The sequence below is a fragment of the Chiloscyllium punctatum genome, chromosome 10, assembly GCF_047496795.1.
Source record: "Chiloscyllium punctatum isolate Juve2018m chromosome 10, sChiPun1.3, whole genome shotgun sequence".
Classification (NCBI taxonomy): domain Eukaryota; kingdom Metazoa; phylum Chordata; class Chondrichthyes; order Orectolobiformes; family Hemiscylliidae; genus Chiloscyllium; species Chiloscyllium punctatum.
In genome coordinates this window covers 31,442,436-31,460,720 of record NC_092748.1, presented here as the reverse complement: position 1 = coordinate 31,460,720, position 18,285 = coordinate 31,442,436, and the positions used below count along the sequence as shown (strand labels likewise).

Sequence of the window (18,285 nt, the reverse complement as noted above, 5' to 3'; positions counted from 1 at the left end):
CCTTCATTCCTCTTCCTGGTCAATGCTCGCACTCTTCCAAGACAGGCATCTTGTTGAGTGGTGTTAGATAATCAGACCATAATGGCATCTTGCAGGGAATCCTAAGCCTCCTTGTGCCATGTGCTTTGTCTCTCAGACCCTTCCTGTGTTCTTGTGCCTCCTTTTTCCTAGAACCCAAACCACTTCTTCCTCACATTCCACTGGCTCAGTGTCATAACACTGTACAGCATGCAGCATACCCTAAGTGGTCCACATTGCAGACCCCCACGTAAAAGGTTAAGATGTCTGAATAGCAACGTGAGCAGGCCAAGCTTAACACCAAGTGCCTGTCAGAATGAAGTATCACATGTTCATGTGGGATCTACCTCGAAGGGCATATAGAAACAGGCTCACTCACCTAGACATGAGAAAAAGAAACAGGAGCAGGCAACACCACTTCAGAGAGTTTGTGTCCAAGCCTACTGGGTCTGGGCCTACTCAGAGAGAAATCATATGAAGGTACCTTTCATTATATGTTCTCTGGGTGTTTGCTTTCAGCTGCCACAGGCTGCGAGTAGCCACTACTTTAAAGAATGCCCTTTATGCCTGAGTATCTGTCTGTGGAGTTTGTGTGAACATTCATGGCAGCCTTGATTCATGATAAATAAATGAGTCATGACATTTACCAAGGTAACAAGCGCAGGCATGATGGTTGCTAGGCAGCCGTATTATTATGCCCTTTTAGATTACATCTGGTCTCCACACTGCATGACAGTCCTTATTGCAACGTGTGTGCAGTCAATCACACCCAGCGCCTCTGGAAAACAAACTGCAAGAGGCCAACCCTGTCTCGCTCACCAGCTTACGTCAATGTCATAAGAGCAGTGGCTAGCACTGCTGCCTCACAGCGCCAGAGACCCAGGTTCAATTCCTGCCTCAGGCAACTGATTGTGTGGAGTTTGCACATTCTCCCTGTGTCTGTGTGGGTTTCTTCCGGGTGCTCCGGTTTCCTCCCACAGTCCAAAAATGTGCAGGTTAGGTGAATTGGCCTTGCTAAATTGCCCGCAGTGTTAGGTGAAGGAGTAAATGTAGGGGAATGGGTCTGGGTGGGTTGCACTTCGACAGGTCGATGTGGACTTGTTGGGCCGAAGGCCCTGTTTCCACACTGTAAGTAATCTAATCTAAAGATGCAGTGGGCCCCCTCTGACCACCCACTCGCTCACATGTTGTTAGTGGAGCCTTCGAGCAGGTCATGAAGATGTGAAGAGCTGTGGTGAGCTTCAATACTCCTGGCTGTGAATGCGTTTGGATTGATTTTGGCTGCAGATCTTCATGCAGATGGATACACAGCTTCGGCACAAACTCTGTGAAGTGGTGTAGCTTGCTCCTGCATTGTCTCTTTTTCTCATGTCTAGCTGCGTGAGCCTGTTTCTATAAACCCTTCGAGGTAGCTACCACCTGAACCTGTGACACTTCATTCTGGCAGGTAATTTGTGTTAAGCTTCACAAACACTAAACTCCCCCTGCTTCTCCTCAATTCTCAGTTTCTCATCAAGAGGCTATCCCAATCTTTGTTTTTCTGACCCAAATTGGATGACCTTCCACTTCCAAATGTTGAACACCTTGTCCCCGCAGACTTAATCTGTTTTTGTTCTTTTGCAACTTCCTGTTCCTATCTCATTTACACTTCCATCTGAAACTGGCAAGTAGATGATGACGTAATCAACATTCTGCTGCTCAGGCCATTGAAAAAGAGGGTCTAGAAATATTCAATTTGGCCTGTTGAATGCCCATAACTATAAACTGGAAAGGAAATTCATGATACGTGAGAAATTTTGAATGTTGACTATAATTTGAGTGGTCTTTTAAAATGCAATTTTTAACATTATAAGTTCCTCAAAATGGAAATAATTCAATTACTTATTTTGGAGGTTTAGACACATTCAGATGTCTTGACCTATTTGTGGATTGCGTTTCCAAATTTTATTTATTACCGATGTGTACTTCAGAAAGCAATCTGGTTGTCCAAAGATCTTTGCAATCGTGATCAATTTGATGCATTAAAAATTTGAACATGTAACCCGATAAGAGTTGAAAAATGTGGTGCTGGAAAAACACAGCAGGCCAGGCAGCATCCGAGGAGTCAGGCATAGGCCCTTCTTCAGGAATGAGGCTGGTGTGCCAAGCAGACTGAGATAAAAGGTAGGGGGAAGGGAATTTGGAGGAGCGGCGCTGGGAATACGATAGGTGGAAGGAGGTGAGGGTGATAGGCCAGAGAGGGGGTGGGGCGGAGTGGTCGGGAAGAAGACTGCAGGTCAAGAGGGCGGTGCTGGAGAAATCCAGAGGTGTTCCCTGAAACGTTCCGCAAGTAGGCGCCCTGTCTCCCTAATGTAGAGGAGACCACATCGGGTGCAGCGGTTACAGTAAATGATGTGTGTGGAGGTCCCGTCGCAAATTCACCGGCACCAACCAACCCAACCGCCCTGTGGCTGAACACTTTAGCTCCCCCTCCCACTCCGCCAAGGACATGCAGGTCCTTGGCCTCCTCCATCGCCAGAACCTGACCACACGATGCCTGGAGGAAGAGCACCTCATCTTCCACCTAGGAACCCTCCAACCACACAGGATGAATGTAGATTTCTCCAGCTTCCTCATTTCCCCTCCCCCCACCTTATCTCAGTCCCAACCCCCAGATTGAGCACCGCCCTCTTGGCCTGCAATCTTCTTCCCGACCTCTCTGCCCCCACCCCCTCTCTGGCCTATCACCCTCACCCTCACCTACCTTTTATCTCAGCCCGCTTGGCACACCAGCCTCATTCCTGAAGAAGGGCTTATGCCCGAAACGTCAATTCTCCTGCTCCTCGGGTGCTGCCTGGCCTGCTGTGTTTATCCAGTACCACATTTTTCAACTCTGGTCTCCAGCAACTGCAGTCCTCACTTTCTCCTATGTAACCTGATAAGTTGACAGTCGTGTTGTATTGGCCGCTAGAGTTCGTTGTAAGTGCCAGTGAAAAGGTAATAAGCATCATTGCTTTTCCCCATAGGGCATGGCAAGCCATGACAGACATTTTCTTAATAACTGCTTGGCATTTCAGTTGAAGGGTTGAATGTATTTTACTGATTTTATTAATGTTTTTGACTTGCACATCTTCCTTTGAACACTTTTGTAAATACTTTTGTAGAACCAGGTAGCATGCAAGACAACACTTTTCGCCGTATCTCGGTACATGTGACAACTGTAAATCAAGCTCAAACTCAAATATGTTCCAGGAAGCACCCGTGGTAGCAAGGGCAGCACTATTCCTGGAGTGTGCTCGGTTTGTACACCGTTGCAATCGTGGAAACTGGCCAGAATGGATGAAGGGACATCATGTTAATATCGCTAAAAAGGGTTTATCCCGAGGAAGATCTCCTGTGGTTGGAAATAAGCGTAATCAGAAATTACAGTGGAAAGCAGCAAAACTCTTCTGCCAGTGGGGTGAGGTAAGAAACAAAGATTTAGCGTAATAAATAACATTTTTAAAAAATATGTGTTGACGTATGTCTGTATTATAGTCTTCATAGCTAAAAAGAGTCTCAAATAATGTGTGCAGTTTTAAAATTTTGTTTATTGCAGCAATACATGATACCAAAAGAACAGTCCATGCAAATCTAACTGAAAAAAAAACCACAAGAGGAAAGATTTTGAGTTATAAGCAACTAATCCTGTACTGTCTGCTGCTGCAAAGCTTAATATTAGAATTTAAGGGAGGGACCTAAACCAAACCAAAACAGAGTAAGCATAGATTATTTGCACTGGTAAATAAATTGAAAATACAATTAATTTATTTTAAGATAAACATGCAATATATTAAAATAGGGTTGAGAAGTTATTATAGCAGCATAGGAGGCTATTTGGAGTCAATACCAACTCTCGATTGAATTAATGTTAGTGTTAATGCTTGATCTATCTCCTAACAAGCAAGTTCATTTCTGTCAAGCTCTATTCAACTTCCTTCCAAATATTTCCACTTCCACTATTCACATAGGCAGTAAGTTCCAGGTTATTATCACTCACTGCATAAAAAAAAAGCTCTTCCTTTTGTCGCTCTCTGTATTTCTTACCCCAAATTGTAAATGTCTGATCCCTTGTTTTGTATCAACAACTAATGGGAGCAACTTTTCCTTTAACTAAACATGCTGTAATATTCTACACTTCTATTTGATCTGCCCTCATTCTCTTTTGCTCTAAGGAGAGCAGCAGTTTCTCTAACCTAAACTTGTAAGTGATGTCACTCATTGCGAGAGTTATTCTGGTAAGTGCTCTCTCAAGGACTATCTCACTCTTCCTAATGCTATACTCTAAGGCCCATATCCCCCAGTAGGAAGGTAATGTTACTCATGCCCCCCTATACATTAACAGCACAGAGGTGGAATGAGTGGAGAGTGTCAAATTCCTGGGAGTGGTCATCCACAGCAAGCTTTCTTGGACTCTTCATTTGGATGCACTGGTTACAAAGGCCCAACAACGTCTCTTCTTCCTCAGGCAGCTGAGGAAATTTGGCATGACGGCGAATACCCTTGTCAACTTTTATAGGTGTGCCATCAAGAGCATTCTGTCTGGATGTACCACTAGCTGGGATGGCAACTGTACCATTCAAGATCGGAGACGGTTACAGAGAGTGGTGATCTCAGCCCGGACAATCACAAAGGCCAACCTCCCGTCTATAGATTCCATCTACCAGGCCCGCTGTCAAGGAAAGGCCGCCAGCATTCTTAAAGTTCCATCCTAATGTTTTTCTACAACCTCTACCATCGGGGAGAAGGTACAGAAGCCCGAACACATGCGCCAGCCGATTTCGTAACAGTTTCTAACCTACTTTTGTTAGAATACTGAATGGACTCACAAACTCTTAACATTCACTTGTACCTGTGTTTTTGTTGTTGCTGCTGGTTACCTATTATTTACTATCTATGTTACTTAACTCTGTGATCTGCCTGTTTTGCTCGTAAGACAAACTTTTAACTGTGCCTCGGTACACGTGACAATAAATTCAATTCAATTCAAATTCAAATTCAAATTCAAATCCAGTAATCATTTGCAGCAGGATAGTCTTGAGTTGCACATCTGTACAATACAGAAGTCCTGATACAGTTGACTCTGCAGGAATTGCCTGCAAAGTTAAACTATCCGATACCAATTGCCCAACTTGTTAAATCTTAAAAATATCCCCTAATGAGTTGGAATCTGAGACCACCCTGCCACCACAACCACACTCTCTCCAAGCCTTGACATTCCTGGAAGTTAGTACAATTCCTCCCCAACTTCTAAGCTGAGATCTCCTCACTCACCCAGACCCAACTTCGCACTTCTCTCCTTCTTCCCCAACCCCCACCCCACCAACCTGTCACCCCTTCACCAATACAAACCAGATCCAACATTACCCAACCTTCACTTGATGCCCCGAATTCCCTTCACCCAACTGCTACCTTACACCCATTACACCCATTTACCACCCTATTCTCTTAACCTATCGCCTCATTCACCTGGCACTCTATCTCCACCGTATGGGCATATCTTCCCTTCGTAGCTGTCCATGTTTTGAAGGCCTTTAAATCACAGAACACAGCATGTGCTCGTGCAAATGTTTCCACATTCATCCTCCCTGCTCCTCTCTTCTTGGATTCTTAGACTTGTGTACCTTCCTTCATGCTGCTCCAAGGTTAGTTGGGAAGATATTCCTGAAGATTCTATAGTCACAACATTACGCATTCCTATCTTTTATTCATTAACCTATGTCTTGAATGTAATGGTTTGCCATTTCAAGAGCAATATTGTATTTCTATATTGTCCTAAATGCAACGAAACACAATATGGCAAATCGCAGGAACATTATAAAGCAAAATTTGACACCATATCACCTAAAGCGATATTAAGACAGATGAGCAAAAATCTTGGTCAGAAAGATATAGGTTTATACAAGTTATCTTGAAACAAGGCAGAGATGTGAAAGTTTGAATTCCAGACCTTAAGGTCTTGGTAACTGTAGACACAGTCACTACTGATGGAACAATTAATATTGAGAGTTCTAAAATGTGGAACTGGAGGAACACAGAGCTCAGAGTTTTGTGGAGCTGCAGGAGAGGTCAGGTCAAGGAAGGATTCTAAACTAATGATAAGAATTTTTAAACCAAGGTGCTGCTTAATTGGGACCCAGTGGAGGTCAAGACTGTGGTGCTGGAAAAGCACAGCAGGTTCAGGCAGCATCCAAGGAGCAGGAGAATCGACGTTTCAGGCATTCTTCATTCCTGATGAAGGACTTATGCTTGAAATGTTGATTCTTCTGCTTCTCAGAGGCTGCCCGACCTGCTGTGCTTTTCCAGCATCACACTCTCAACTCTGATCTCCAGCACCTGCAGTCCTCATGTTCGCCCAGTGGAGGCCAGCTAACACAGGGGCGACGGGTGGCATGTAATTTTCAGAGTTTGCAAGACCATTCCAAAAAGCAATGGAAAAGCAGACATCTATATCTTCAACACAGTCAAACAAAGGGGATGTTATGCCATTTAATGTAACTAAAGTTATACAATTGTAATCCATCTCTTTGAAACCAATGTTAAAGAGGAATTTCTTTTTCATGGTATGAAATTACCTTCAGTAATTTCCAGAGGGATGCCCTTGTCCAAGCTTTGGATGGAAATGAAACCCCACTAAACTATGTACAAAAATGCCATCCCATGTACTACAATGCTAGTACAAATACATCTTTAAACATTTTGTTCTCTGTGAAATCACTATAACAGCCTTTACTAACTAAGCCAATACACACTAAATAGAAAAGCTTTTCCAAATGGGAGGGTGTGCAATTAACATTTTAAGATGATCCTATGTTCTCCTACATGTTGCTTTGTCTTAATGACCATTTCTAAAGGGATTTTATGGTACTACAGCAAACTTTGTTTTCACTGGCACCTTATCAATAAGCTTTCTTGATAAACCGGCATCTTTTGTATCTAGAAAAGTACAAGCTGGTCAGGAAGCATCCAAACAGTAGGAGAGTCAACATTTCGAGCATAAGCTCTTCATCTGGAATGTCACATTCCTGATGAGGGGTTTCTGCTCAAAACATTGATCTCCTGCTTCTTGGATGCTGCCTGACCGACTGTGTTTTTCCAGCACCACATTTTTGACTCTGGTCTCCAGCATCTGCAGTCCTCACTTTCTGCATACCTTTGTATCTCTCAAATACTGTAATCTACTGCGATGTCTGATTAGTTATGCTATAAATAAGGATTAACAGTGATGCAAAAATCCCCTGAATTATGTTTTTATTACTTACTGTGTGTTTTTACAATGATTTTAGCAGATGTGTTGATGTTTTACATAGATTTTTTGAGGGATATTGATGTCTTGAAACTTTGCTTGGTCAGGGTTTACTGATGTTATGTCTACCTTTTGAATATCCAGAATATTTGCTCAACTGGCACATTCCTGGTCCCACAGGTGCCCATTAATAAAATGTTTGCTGTACCTAATTTTCCATGTTCCCGAAATGTATTAGATTGTAGTTGTTCTGTTCAGACCTCAAGGATGAAGATGGTGTTACAATAAAATACCTGACTAAAATTACAACCTTGTCCAAGGTAGCAGTAGATGGTAACATCAACTCATTGGGAGAACACTTTGTGAATGAAAATGAGTCACTGGAAGATCAGAGATTACATGCCCCTAGTTTCTGGATGTGCAGATTCTGTTTTTCCACTTCCCATTGAATTGTGTCATTCAGTTTTCTTTCATTTCACACAGTTTCTCCCAGGTGAAGACAGGATCCTACTGTGTGGATCCACCTTGCAGGTCCTATCTTCTCTACCTCGCCCTTCTCCCCTAACCCAACATGTAGTGATCTCTGGTTGAACCACTGGCAGTTGTCTCTCTCTCTCTTTCTCTCTCTCACTCTCTCACAGAGAGAACAGCCGTGTGGTCCTCTGAGACTATAGCAACTTTACCTTTTTCAGGTGGTTCTCCTACAATGTATGTTTATTAAACATGATTTGGCTGTAACGCAATTAGTGAATTGCAGACTTTTTTTTATAAAGCAAACCCCCGTCCGCTGTTAGGTGAGTCCATCTCCGGCATGAGCAGAAGAGCAAACCCCAGCCTCAGGATCCTCTGTCTGCAAATTGCAAATTCAGTGTGTTCAGCTAAAACAGGAATGTAGTCAGCTCTACAAGCCTTGAAGCTTAGCTTGAAACTGGGAATTGTAGTCTACATTTAGAAGGAATTTTACTTCAAACTTGGGGAGAATCTTGAGGAGGACTGGACTTCAGTGTTGGCATCACGTGGTCAGTCAGCTTGCACGCTTTCTGTTGAAGGGTCTTATGAAAGGTACAGTGCTGCGGTCAGTGATTTTAGTGTTAAAGTGTTAAATTTACTGCATTATTTCATTAAAATGTATGATTTAAAGATTTACCTAGATTGTGCTATCATTTGTGTTAGACTAACTACTATTTTTGTTTCGATTTTTACTGATATTTTTGGTGATTTGCTCCTAACCCTATTTTTCCCATAGGCCCCATTATTTATATTGTGCGATTTTCTGTAACACAGTGTTGCACGGGGACGCAACTACCGCATTATAGGAGAACTACCTGTACAGTGTGGATAATATTGTGCATGATACTACACAGAGAGGAAGAGGATAAACAGTGAAGTGAATGGTTAACAATGCTTATAATCTGACTGTGTACCACAGTATGTTGCTACTCAAACAGAAATCAGTTTCTGTATTAAGTTTACTGCTTTTAAATTGCTCTTCTGAAGCTTTTGGTTCTTGATTCGTGACAGGCTATTGGGAACAGGCTGAATGAACTGTGCCATACAGAGAGTGAAAGCCCAGCAAACATACTGAGTTTCATTTATGATGAAGAGACTAAACGAAGATTGAGGAAAGAAGATGAAGAAGAAGACTACCTTGACGACAGTATGTCTGAGTTCTTTTATTTTAATAGTAGCAAAATTGCTGGAAATCTGAAATGGAAGCAAAATGCTTTAAGTGCTCAACATATCAGGCAACATCTCTGCAAAGAGGAAAAGAATTACAGTCGCAATAATGGCTGTTTCTTCAACATAAATTGTCTTTAATGCAATTGAAGAATTTAGAACATTATTTGTAGAATGCAAACTTTCCTCACCTGTACTGGCTATAATATGATTAATTTAAATGGTGCTGTTCTTGCACAATGTTCGTATAGTGCGAGATCAGAACTATTGAGTTATATCAGAACCTCCTGTAATTGTTTCAGATTGATAACCTATCATCAGAGCTGGAAAAGCTATAGATTGGACAGTTTTTAAGCAAGTACAAAAGCAGGGCAGAGTCAAGGGGAGCAGTGTGAAATGGTGGTGGGAGCTCAAAAGGGAAGGACTATTTTACGTGGTACACAGGAAGAACTGAATGACAAGAGGGATGATCATACAAGGCAAGAGGGTTGGGAATGGACAAGTAAAGAAACAACAGCTGGGACCAGAATATGTATAAATAGGAAAAGCAGAATATCTTCAACAGCTTCTATCCAAAACAAATGTAATTGGCTCAGAAGTTATGATCTGCACTGGTTGAATTCAGTGTTGGTGATTCCATAAGTCTGTAAAGTCCCTAATTGCAAGTCAAGTGTTGTTCCTGCATTCCATTTGACTCTTATCTGAATTCTCCCACTCTGATCTTTCTGTCCTCAGCCTCCTATACTGGTTCACTGAAACAAGTCAATAGAATAGACATTTGGAAGACAAAGATGTTGCATCTAGACCCCTCTTGGCATCCCCGGATCCCACCAGACCTTGCTGAAATTTATCTCTCAATTCTTGGTCACCTCCTGCACCCCCCACAAGCTGGCCTTGGTGAGAGTGCGGCCCTCATCACCAGAGGTTTGGCAATCACCTCAGGAGGATGAGGAGGAGGATGAGGAGGAGGAGGAAAAAGTGGATGAAGGGAGGAAGCATCCAGCCAATGATCTTTTTAGACAGGCTGTCCATTAACACCAAAGTCATTTCCATGAAAGTTACCAGGTCACTGATGTTCCACATCTTCACCTTACCATCTCTTTGTAATTGCCAAAGTCCTGAAATAACAGACACCACAGAGCTAATGCTCTGTATTAAATTTATTCAATAACACAACTGTATTACATAAAATACTCAACTGTTCACCCTTGTGCTTGCTTTGTGGATCCCTTTACCTCGCCTAGAGTTTCTGCACAATACTAACCCATGGCAGCAAGCCAGATCAGCTTCTCACATTCCCCAGGGACACTACAGATGGCATCCTTCAGCAGCTCTGGGACTCAAGGGCCCAGCCTCAGGCTATACCCTGACATGGGCATCAGCGATCTGGACTGGCAGGCTGATGGGCAACATCACATACTAGGTTCTGGAGTGAACGTGAAATGGATTGCAGAAGGTGCATAAGGCAGGAAAATAACTCATATTAAGTGGTATAGTCTCTCTGATGGCCATGCTAATATTGTACAGCACTGTGCACTTCAATGGGTGAAGGTGAGGGTCTCTGCTGTTGTTTCAGTATTGTTACCTTCTAAAATGAACCATTTCATCCAGCAAAAGAGCATGAAGTATATTAGTTAGTGTGTTGGGTATCATTGCTGAATATTTAGGTGTAAATGAAAGCTGAGAAATTTGGGGGTGAGGATTGCAGCAGTATGTGAAATTCAAATACAGTGCATGAAAGTTAGGTACGAGTCTATATTGCTTAAATAAAAAATTGTCAGTGGTGATGGCATGAGGCATTAAGCAGTATATGATGTTGGTGCTGGTGGGCTATACAAATTAGGGAGGAGTTCACTGACCCTAGCCACTTAGTTCAGTTAGTTGAACTCCTCCCAACACTGTCTCCAGCTCCTAAGGCTATAGTTCAGGCATTATCTGCTCCTATGAACTTTCAATCGTCTTCTAGAGTCTTGGCCCCTGGAAATAGAGTATATATCTATTTTCTTCAATCGCTTGCTTGAGATATCCATCAATTCATCAGATGAGCAAGGACCTTTTGCAGTATTACTCCGATTGTTCATGCACTACCAGTGTTTTCCAATCAGTTTAATGATCGCCAGGAGCAAGAGTGTTCCTCCCTTTTGATATGCTGGCTTTAGAACTGGTGATGAGCTTCAGTTAATGCTCACCTCACATGAATTTGACCCATCCTGAGAGTACAGCCAACTATCATGGAAATGAGAAGGTGACACTTACTGCCTGCAATATTTTCAAATGACAGTGGTTAATCGAGTGCCATGATTCTTATGCTCACTGATGAGTATTTTTGGATTTTGGCGCAGAGGATTCTGGGCATGGGCAAATTTTCTAGACTGTTCTGTTCTCTCTTGGGATCAGGCTGCTCAACTTGGCTCTGAAACTCATTGCTTACAATTACTGAGTTGTACTGGGAAAAGCAATTGTCATTTGACAGACCTGACATAAGGGAAATCTGCCTTTAGGCACTCTGTGCTTTAATGAGAAGTTACTTCGAGTCATAGAAATATACAGCACGGAAACAGACCCTTCGGTCTAACACCTCCATGCCGACCAGGTATCCTAACCTAATGTAGTCCCATTTGTTAGCACTTGTTAGTCCCATATTCCTGTAAATCCTTTCTATTCATAGACCCACCCAGATGCCTTTTAAATGCTGTAATTGTACCAGTCTCCTCCACTTCCTCCGGCATGTCAATCCATACATGCACTACACTCTATGTGAAAATGTTGCCCCTTAGGTTCCTTTTAAATCTTTACCCTTTCACCTAAACCTATGCCATCTATTTCTGGACTCCCCCAGCCCAGGGAAATTACTTTTCTGTTTATCCTATTCATGCTCTCATAATTTTATAAACCTCAATAAGGTCACCCCTCAGTCTCCGACGGTCCAGACAAAAAGCCCCAGTCTATTCATTTCTCCCTATAGCTCAAATCCTCCAACCCTGGCAACATCCTTGTAAACCCTTTCTGAACCCTTTCAAGGTTCACAACATCCTACCAAAAGGAAGGAGACCAGAACTGCATGCAATATTCCAACAGTGGCGTAACTAATGTCCTGTATAGCTGCAACATGACCTCCCAATTGCTATACTCAAGGCTCTGACCAATAAAGGAAAGCATACCAAACACCACATTCACAATCCTATCAACCTAACGACTCCACTTTCAAGGAACAATTGATGTAGGTTTGCTTGGTGAGTTGGAAGGTTTGTTTTCAGATGTTTCGTCACCGTACTAGGTAACATCTGTGAGCCTCCAGATGAAGCCTAAGGGTCAACTCTTACATGTTCATTTGTACATTGTCATCCCAGCACCTAACAGAAATACACCCATTGTTGCATTTTCTTACAAATAACCTGTGCACGGTACTCTTCACTACATCCACAATGTTACAAAACTCACTTTGTGGCAATGTCTTGTTTCAGTTAAACTCTTCAAAAGGCATAATTTGGACTGAAACCTCTAGCTCAAATAGGTGGTCTGCTGTATTTTTTAATTATGAATATAAAAAGCTATTTGGCCTCTTGCTTTTATAAATGCCTATCTTATTTAGTTTCTTTTAGAAGTACGAAATGTCTGAAAATGAACTTTCCAGCTCAGCGAGCAAACCTACTTCCAGAACCTCAACCAGAGCTACAAACTTTCTCCAAACTTGCTAATAAGAAACAATTTTATGACATTCAGTATATGGATTTGAAATGCTATATCTGATAGGGAAGTGAAAACACATTCACTGATTCTGTGGTAATTAGAACCCTCTTAAACAACTTTGTTCCAAACCAATATTTCCTGACCTCTCATCATTTCAATGTTTTGACAGATACTGTTAACCCCACCAAATGTGGCTGTCCATTTGCATTAAAGATGGCGGCATGCCAACTTCTTCTAGAGATAACAACATTCCTTCGGGAAACCTTTCCCTGTTTGCCTCGACCACGTACGGAGCCTCTGGTTGTGAGTACTTTTAGTATCTGTTTAGTATTGTCAGAAAAGCACCATGCCAAAGAAAATATGACCAAACCACCCTACTTTAAAATAAAGTCCAGAAGCCAGGAAAACAAACACAATGTCATGTAGTTTCTACTTAAATCACAATAAAAATAAACACTACATTTCAAAAACATGAGAACCTTCCACTCAGTTCTGCCGATTAGAAATAGTGCTTTCCATGTTTATCTCAATTGAGTCTATGTCCATACAACAGGATTTGGAAAGCTGCCGACTCCATCTGGATCCTGAACTAGATCGGCACAGATATGAACGGAAAATCAGTTTTGCTGGAATTATTGATGATGATCAAGATTCAAAGGATTCGCCACATAGCAGCAGTCATACCCTCAAATCGGATACAGCCTGTGAAGAGAAAAAAGGTCAGAAAGGAAGGTTTTTTCCAAGTGATTTGGAAATGGTACATTCAATAAAGAATAACTACAACCTAATTATAAGTATTGTCTTATTAAGATCTAAGTATAAGCAAGTTCTTGCTCTTCATGAAGGCATCAGCAATTGTAGTTACTTTAACTTTCCACTAAAACTGTCTACCTTACAAATGCTGTGGAGGTGCCGCTGATGGATTCAGGTGGACAAAGTCAAAAATCCCACCACACAGGTTTATAGTCCAACAGGTTTATTTGGAAGCACTAGCTTTCGGAGTGCCGCTCCTTCGTCAGGTAGCTAGTGATGAAGATGCAGCGCTCCGAAAGCTTGTACTTCCAAATAAACCTGTTGGACCATAGCCTGGGGTTGTGTGATTTTTAACTTTGCTGAAAAATGTGTTGCTGGAAAAGCGCAGCAGGTCAGGCAGCATCCAAGGAACAGGAGAATCGACGTTTCGGGCATAAGCCCTTCTTCAGGAATCTGACAAACCTTACAAATAAACAAGGTGTATAAGACACTTGAGGCTCTTGCCCAATCCTAATTCTTCAGTTACTGCTACTTGGGAGTTGCTACAGTTTTCAAAACGCAGTAGCTCAATTTACTGCCAGTGGCAAGATAAAACACTCAATCAAACATTACATAGTCTCCCCTTAATATTTTAGTTTATGTATGCCACATGCCGGTATTAGAAGCAGGAATAGAATTGAATCGGAAAACAAGACAATCCTATTGCATAGAGTATAAATTGCTGAAAATATTGAAATAGCACAAATAAAAAGTCTGATTTTGGGCTACACTGATTTAAATTTCTACTTCAGAGAGGTACCTTCTAAATATGGAGTGGAGTTGGTAAATTTGATGCACATCAACTGCAAAAGATACATATATTTCAAGAGAAGCAAGAAAGGAGCTCCAGAATTCACATAAAGATCAATGCAACTGGCAAGCACTCAAATGTAGCAAGAAACAGTGATGAATTTATTAACATCAGGGGAAACAGTGATAAGTTAAGACCATGTATTTTTTCCAAAATGTTTAGAAAACACTGTTCATAATATTTACTTAATATCCACCCATCTGGTTCACTCATGCCCTTAGGGAAGGAAACTGCCATCCTTACCTGGTCTGGCCTACATGTGACTCCAGTCCCATAGCAATGTGGTTGACTCTTAACCACCCTCTGGGCACTTAGGAATGGGCAATAAATGCTGGCCCTAGCCAGCGATGCCCTCATCCCGTGAGTGAATTAAAAATAAACTTCAGGCAACATATGATGGTGTATAAAGTTTAGATTAGATTCCCTACTGTATGGAAACAGGCCATTCAGCCCAACAAGTCCACACCGACCCTCTGAAGAGTAACACACCCAGACCCATTCCCCCACACTTACACCTGACTAACACACCTAACACTGTGGGAAATTTACCATGGCCAATTCACCTGCCCTACACATCTTTGGATTGAGAGAGGAAACTCACACAGACACAGAAAGAATGTGCAAACTCCACACAGACAGTCACCTGGGGCTGGAATTAAACCTGGGTCCCTGGTGCTGTGAGACAGCAGTGCTAACCACTGAGCCACTGTGCTGTCCCATACAAGTCCCATAAAGTCATACAAATATCTCACAGCGACCTGCAACTAGGACAAGACTTTTTATTTTTCATTTCTGATGTTTGTATAGTTTCATGCAATCAAAATAAGTAAATTACTTATCTCAACATACTAGTTAGTTCAGTTAAACTGCATCCATCCAAACGCTTTAAACATCCAGTAAGGTACTGATAATGGACAAAATAATGTTGAGCTTGCAAACAGAAGCCATTGAAAACATTTTGAAAACTTGGAGCAAAGCAAGAAAGTTCCACATTGAATATTGAAACTGTGTGAAAACCCATTGCCTGACAGTGGGTTCTCCTTAGGACCAACTGAGAGAGGAACTAGTTTGGCACATCTGTGAAATCAAATACAGGTATGTTTTTCACACAAGGCAAAGTTTGGATTCATGCCAACTGTGTCACTGTTCTAATCTTTTGCAAAGCGATTTGCATATCTGAAGCAGGAAGTTGATGCTGTGTGTTTCATTCCCCTTTTTTACACTCTGCTAATCGGCCTTTAAACAACATTCTCACCTGCTCCATTAAAAAGCACCTGTGGTCCAAAAACTTTCGTCTGATTTACTCTTCTGCCTTTAACTTGGTTGACGTTTTTGTCTGTTTATGCTTTGGTTCATCACCTTGGGATAAATGTCTACTTTAATTGTATCATCTAAATGTTGGTTCAGTGAAAGGATTTTCTGTAAATATGCTGATTGTGCTTTCTCTAACACAAATAGAAGTGTTTAGCTATTGTCTTTTTACATTAATTTTGTTCTCTCAGTAAAAAGGGAAAAATATAGAGCACTCTTATACTTCCTGGTCAATTATAGAATGTGAAGTGAATTTAAAGAGACCCTTTTTATATAAACCTTTATTTAAGTAAATGTAATACCATATTAACAGAGTTATTTGAATGGTTGATTTTATTTTGAATGGTATTAAATATGGCTTCTTCTTCAAATGAGATATGGTGGTAGAATTTGAAGTCCCTTTTGTTTTTAACGCAGAGTTTAGAAAATTTCTGACAAAATAACTTCGCACTCCAATCAGTTGTGTAGTCCGATCATTCTCATTCACTTATCAAAACTGGTAAATAATTGATGGTTTGCCTGCATTTTGTGTGAGACATGGTGTCAGTAGCACTGCAATTTGCAATATGTTGTATCATTATCTTAGGAGCAAGCAGAAAAGTAAGACCAGGAGGCTCACGTCTACTTCAGATAAAGGGGGCACGAAGTTTTCGAGTAAAGAAGGGTGGTTCCTTATCAAGCATACGCCGAGCTGGAAGCTTGAAGAGCACAAAGCTTTCACGGCAGGACTCTGAGTCTGAAAATGAAGAAGTTCTATTATCTCAAAGCCATGACACAGTTACTGACATTGGTATTTTCTCAAGATATGTCTATCTTTGAGCAGTTAAATGCTGGTTATATTTAGTGTAAAAAGATTGTACTGTACTTTGATTTTTCTCCCTGTTTTGACAGGCAGCCCCTGGAGTACAAGTGAACCTAGTATTGAACCAGAAGGACTGAGCACAGTTGGAACAGAAGAAAATTACCATAGAAACATGACATGGTTGCCAGTATGTTTAAAGGATTTTCATTTACTTGCATCTATTTCAGGAGTGTCAAGCTTGAAGTTCATCACTTGTACTGAGCCAAGGATCACAGTAATGTGAAAAGAAGGAGTGATGCATTAATAGCTAACTCATATGTTTGAATTATTATTTATTTTGCTTGCACTGACGCTCCATTGAGTATACATTATGGCTATTGCTTTCTACAACAAAAGCAACAATTTGTGTATATACAGTGCTTTGAATGCATTTAAATATTCCAAAGGGCTTTACAGAGACGTTATAAAACAAAATATGACACTTCATAAGAAATATTTGTGCAGAAGACCAGGAGCCTATTTCAGCTTTGGACCAAGGAACGGGTCGGTATCAGTAATTAAGGTGCAGGATTTTGGAGGGGTCTGATAAGGATGGTCTTAGTGTTCCCATGGTTTAAGTGGAAAAAACTTCTGGTCATCTCTTGCTGAATGTCTGACAAATAGTCTCATAATTTGGAGATAATAGAGAAGTTGAGAGACCCTAGTAGTGCTAAAGTTGTGCTGAGTGTCAAGTGGATGTCCGTGCCTGTGGAAACTAATCTGCCTTGGGTTGATGCCTCCTAGAAGCAGCATATAGATGAGAAAGGAGAGGGCACCAGAGAAAATTGTGCACGAGCCAGAAGGGAAACCATTGCACATTTTTTTCTCACTGCAGTTTATATTGAATGAATCCAGGATGACGTAGCGCCACACAAATGGACAATAGGAATGGCGTTGGAGGATGATCGTGTTACCAAGTATATCAAAAATTGTAAAGGGTAGGGTTCATTTATCTTTGTGGAGATGTCATTAATAACCTTGATGAGAGTTCTGTCGGTACTCTGGCAGCAGCAGAGTCCTGATTATATGGATACAAACACACAATTCTGGGAAAGATTCTGGCTAAGATTTCACATTCAGCAATGAGATAAGCAAATATATGTACTTTGTTTGGATAGCATGAATGTTCCTGATAGTCATAGTTTAGAAATGCGATTGGAATGCAACTGAGCAAGAGTGAGAAATACAGAATATAATAAAGTTTGTAATTTATTTGTGAGGTGAATGATGAAACAACTCAGAATCTAGAATCAAGTTAGAGGAGTGATGACTGAGCAATATTATAATCTAAATTAATTGCATGCCTTTTTCTTGTTCTTACTGAGATTAATGAATTCTTCTGTCAATTCAATACATGAGCATTAACAAGATTGGTTTATAGGAGAAAGTGAGGACTGTAGGTGCTGGAGGTCGGAGTTGAAAAGGGTGGCACTGGAAAAGCACAACAGGTCAGGCAGCATCTGAGGAGCAGGAGAATCGACATTTTGGGTCATAGCCCTTCATCAGGAATGTGGAGGGGGAAGGGGGCTGAGAGATAAATAGGGGAGTGGGGTAGGTTTGGATAGACAATACGTGGATGCAGGTGAGGAGTGATTGTGATTGGTCAGATGGGTTGGTGGAGTGGATAGGTGGGAAAAAAAATAAAGACAGGTAGGACAGGTCAAGAGGGGGGGTGCCGAGTTGGAGGATTGGATCTGGGATGAAGTGAGGTGAGAGGAGATTTGGAAACTAGTGAAGTCGATGTTGATGCTGTGTGGTTGAACAGACCCAAGGCAGAAGATGAGGTGTTCTTCCTCCAGTTGTCAGGTGGCTTTGATTTAGCGGTGGAGGAGGCCCAGGACTTGCATGTCCTTGGGGGAGGGTGCTACCAGAAATGTTGAA

At 41.5% G+C, this 18,285-nt stretch overlaps 1 protein-coding gene across 7 annotated transcripts in view; it reads left to right on the top strand.

Moving 5' to 3' along the window:
* Window positions 1-18,285, top strand: part of unc80 (unc-80 homolog (C. elegans)) — a 277,657-nt gene that overhangs the window by 141,449 nt on the left and 117,923 nt on the right. For 6 of the 7 annotated variants that reach the window (XM_072578775.1, XM_072578771.1, XM_072578770.1 and 3 more), the window contains 6 exons: window positions 3,250-3,462; window positions 8,804-8,939; window positions 12,819-12,952; window positions 13,203-13,368; window positions 16,150-16,353; window positions 16,455-16,552. In XM_072578775.1, coding sequence (XP_072434876.1) covers window positions 3,250-3,462; window positions 8,804-8,939; window positions 12,819-12,952; window positions 13,203-13,368; window positions 16,150-16,353; window positions 16,455-16,552 — 951 coding nt within the window. The remainder of the gene's footprint in view (window positions 1-3,249; window positions 3,463-8,803; window positions 8,940-12,818; window positions 12,953-13,202; window positions 13,369-16,149; window positions 16,354-16,454; window positions 16,553-18,285) is intronic. The other variant, XM_072578772.1, reaches the window with a different exon arrangement.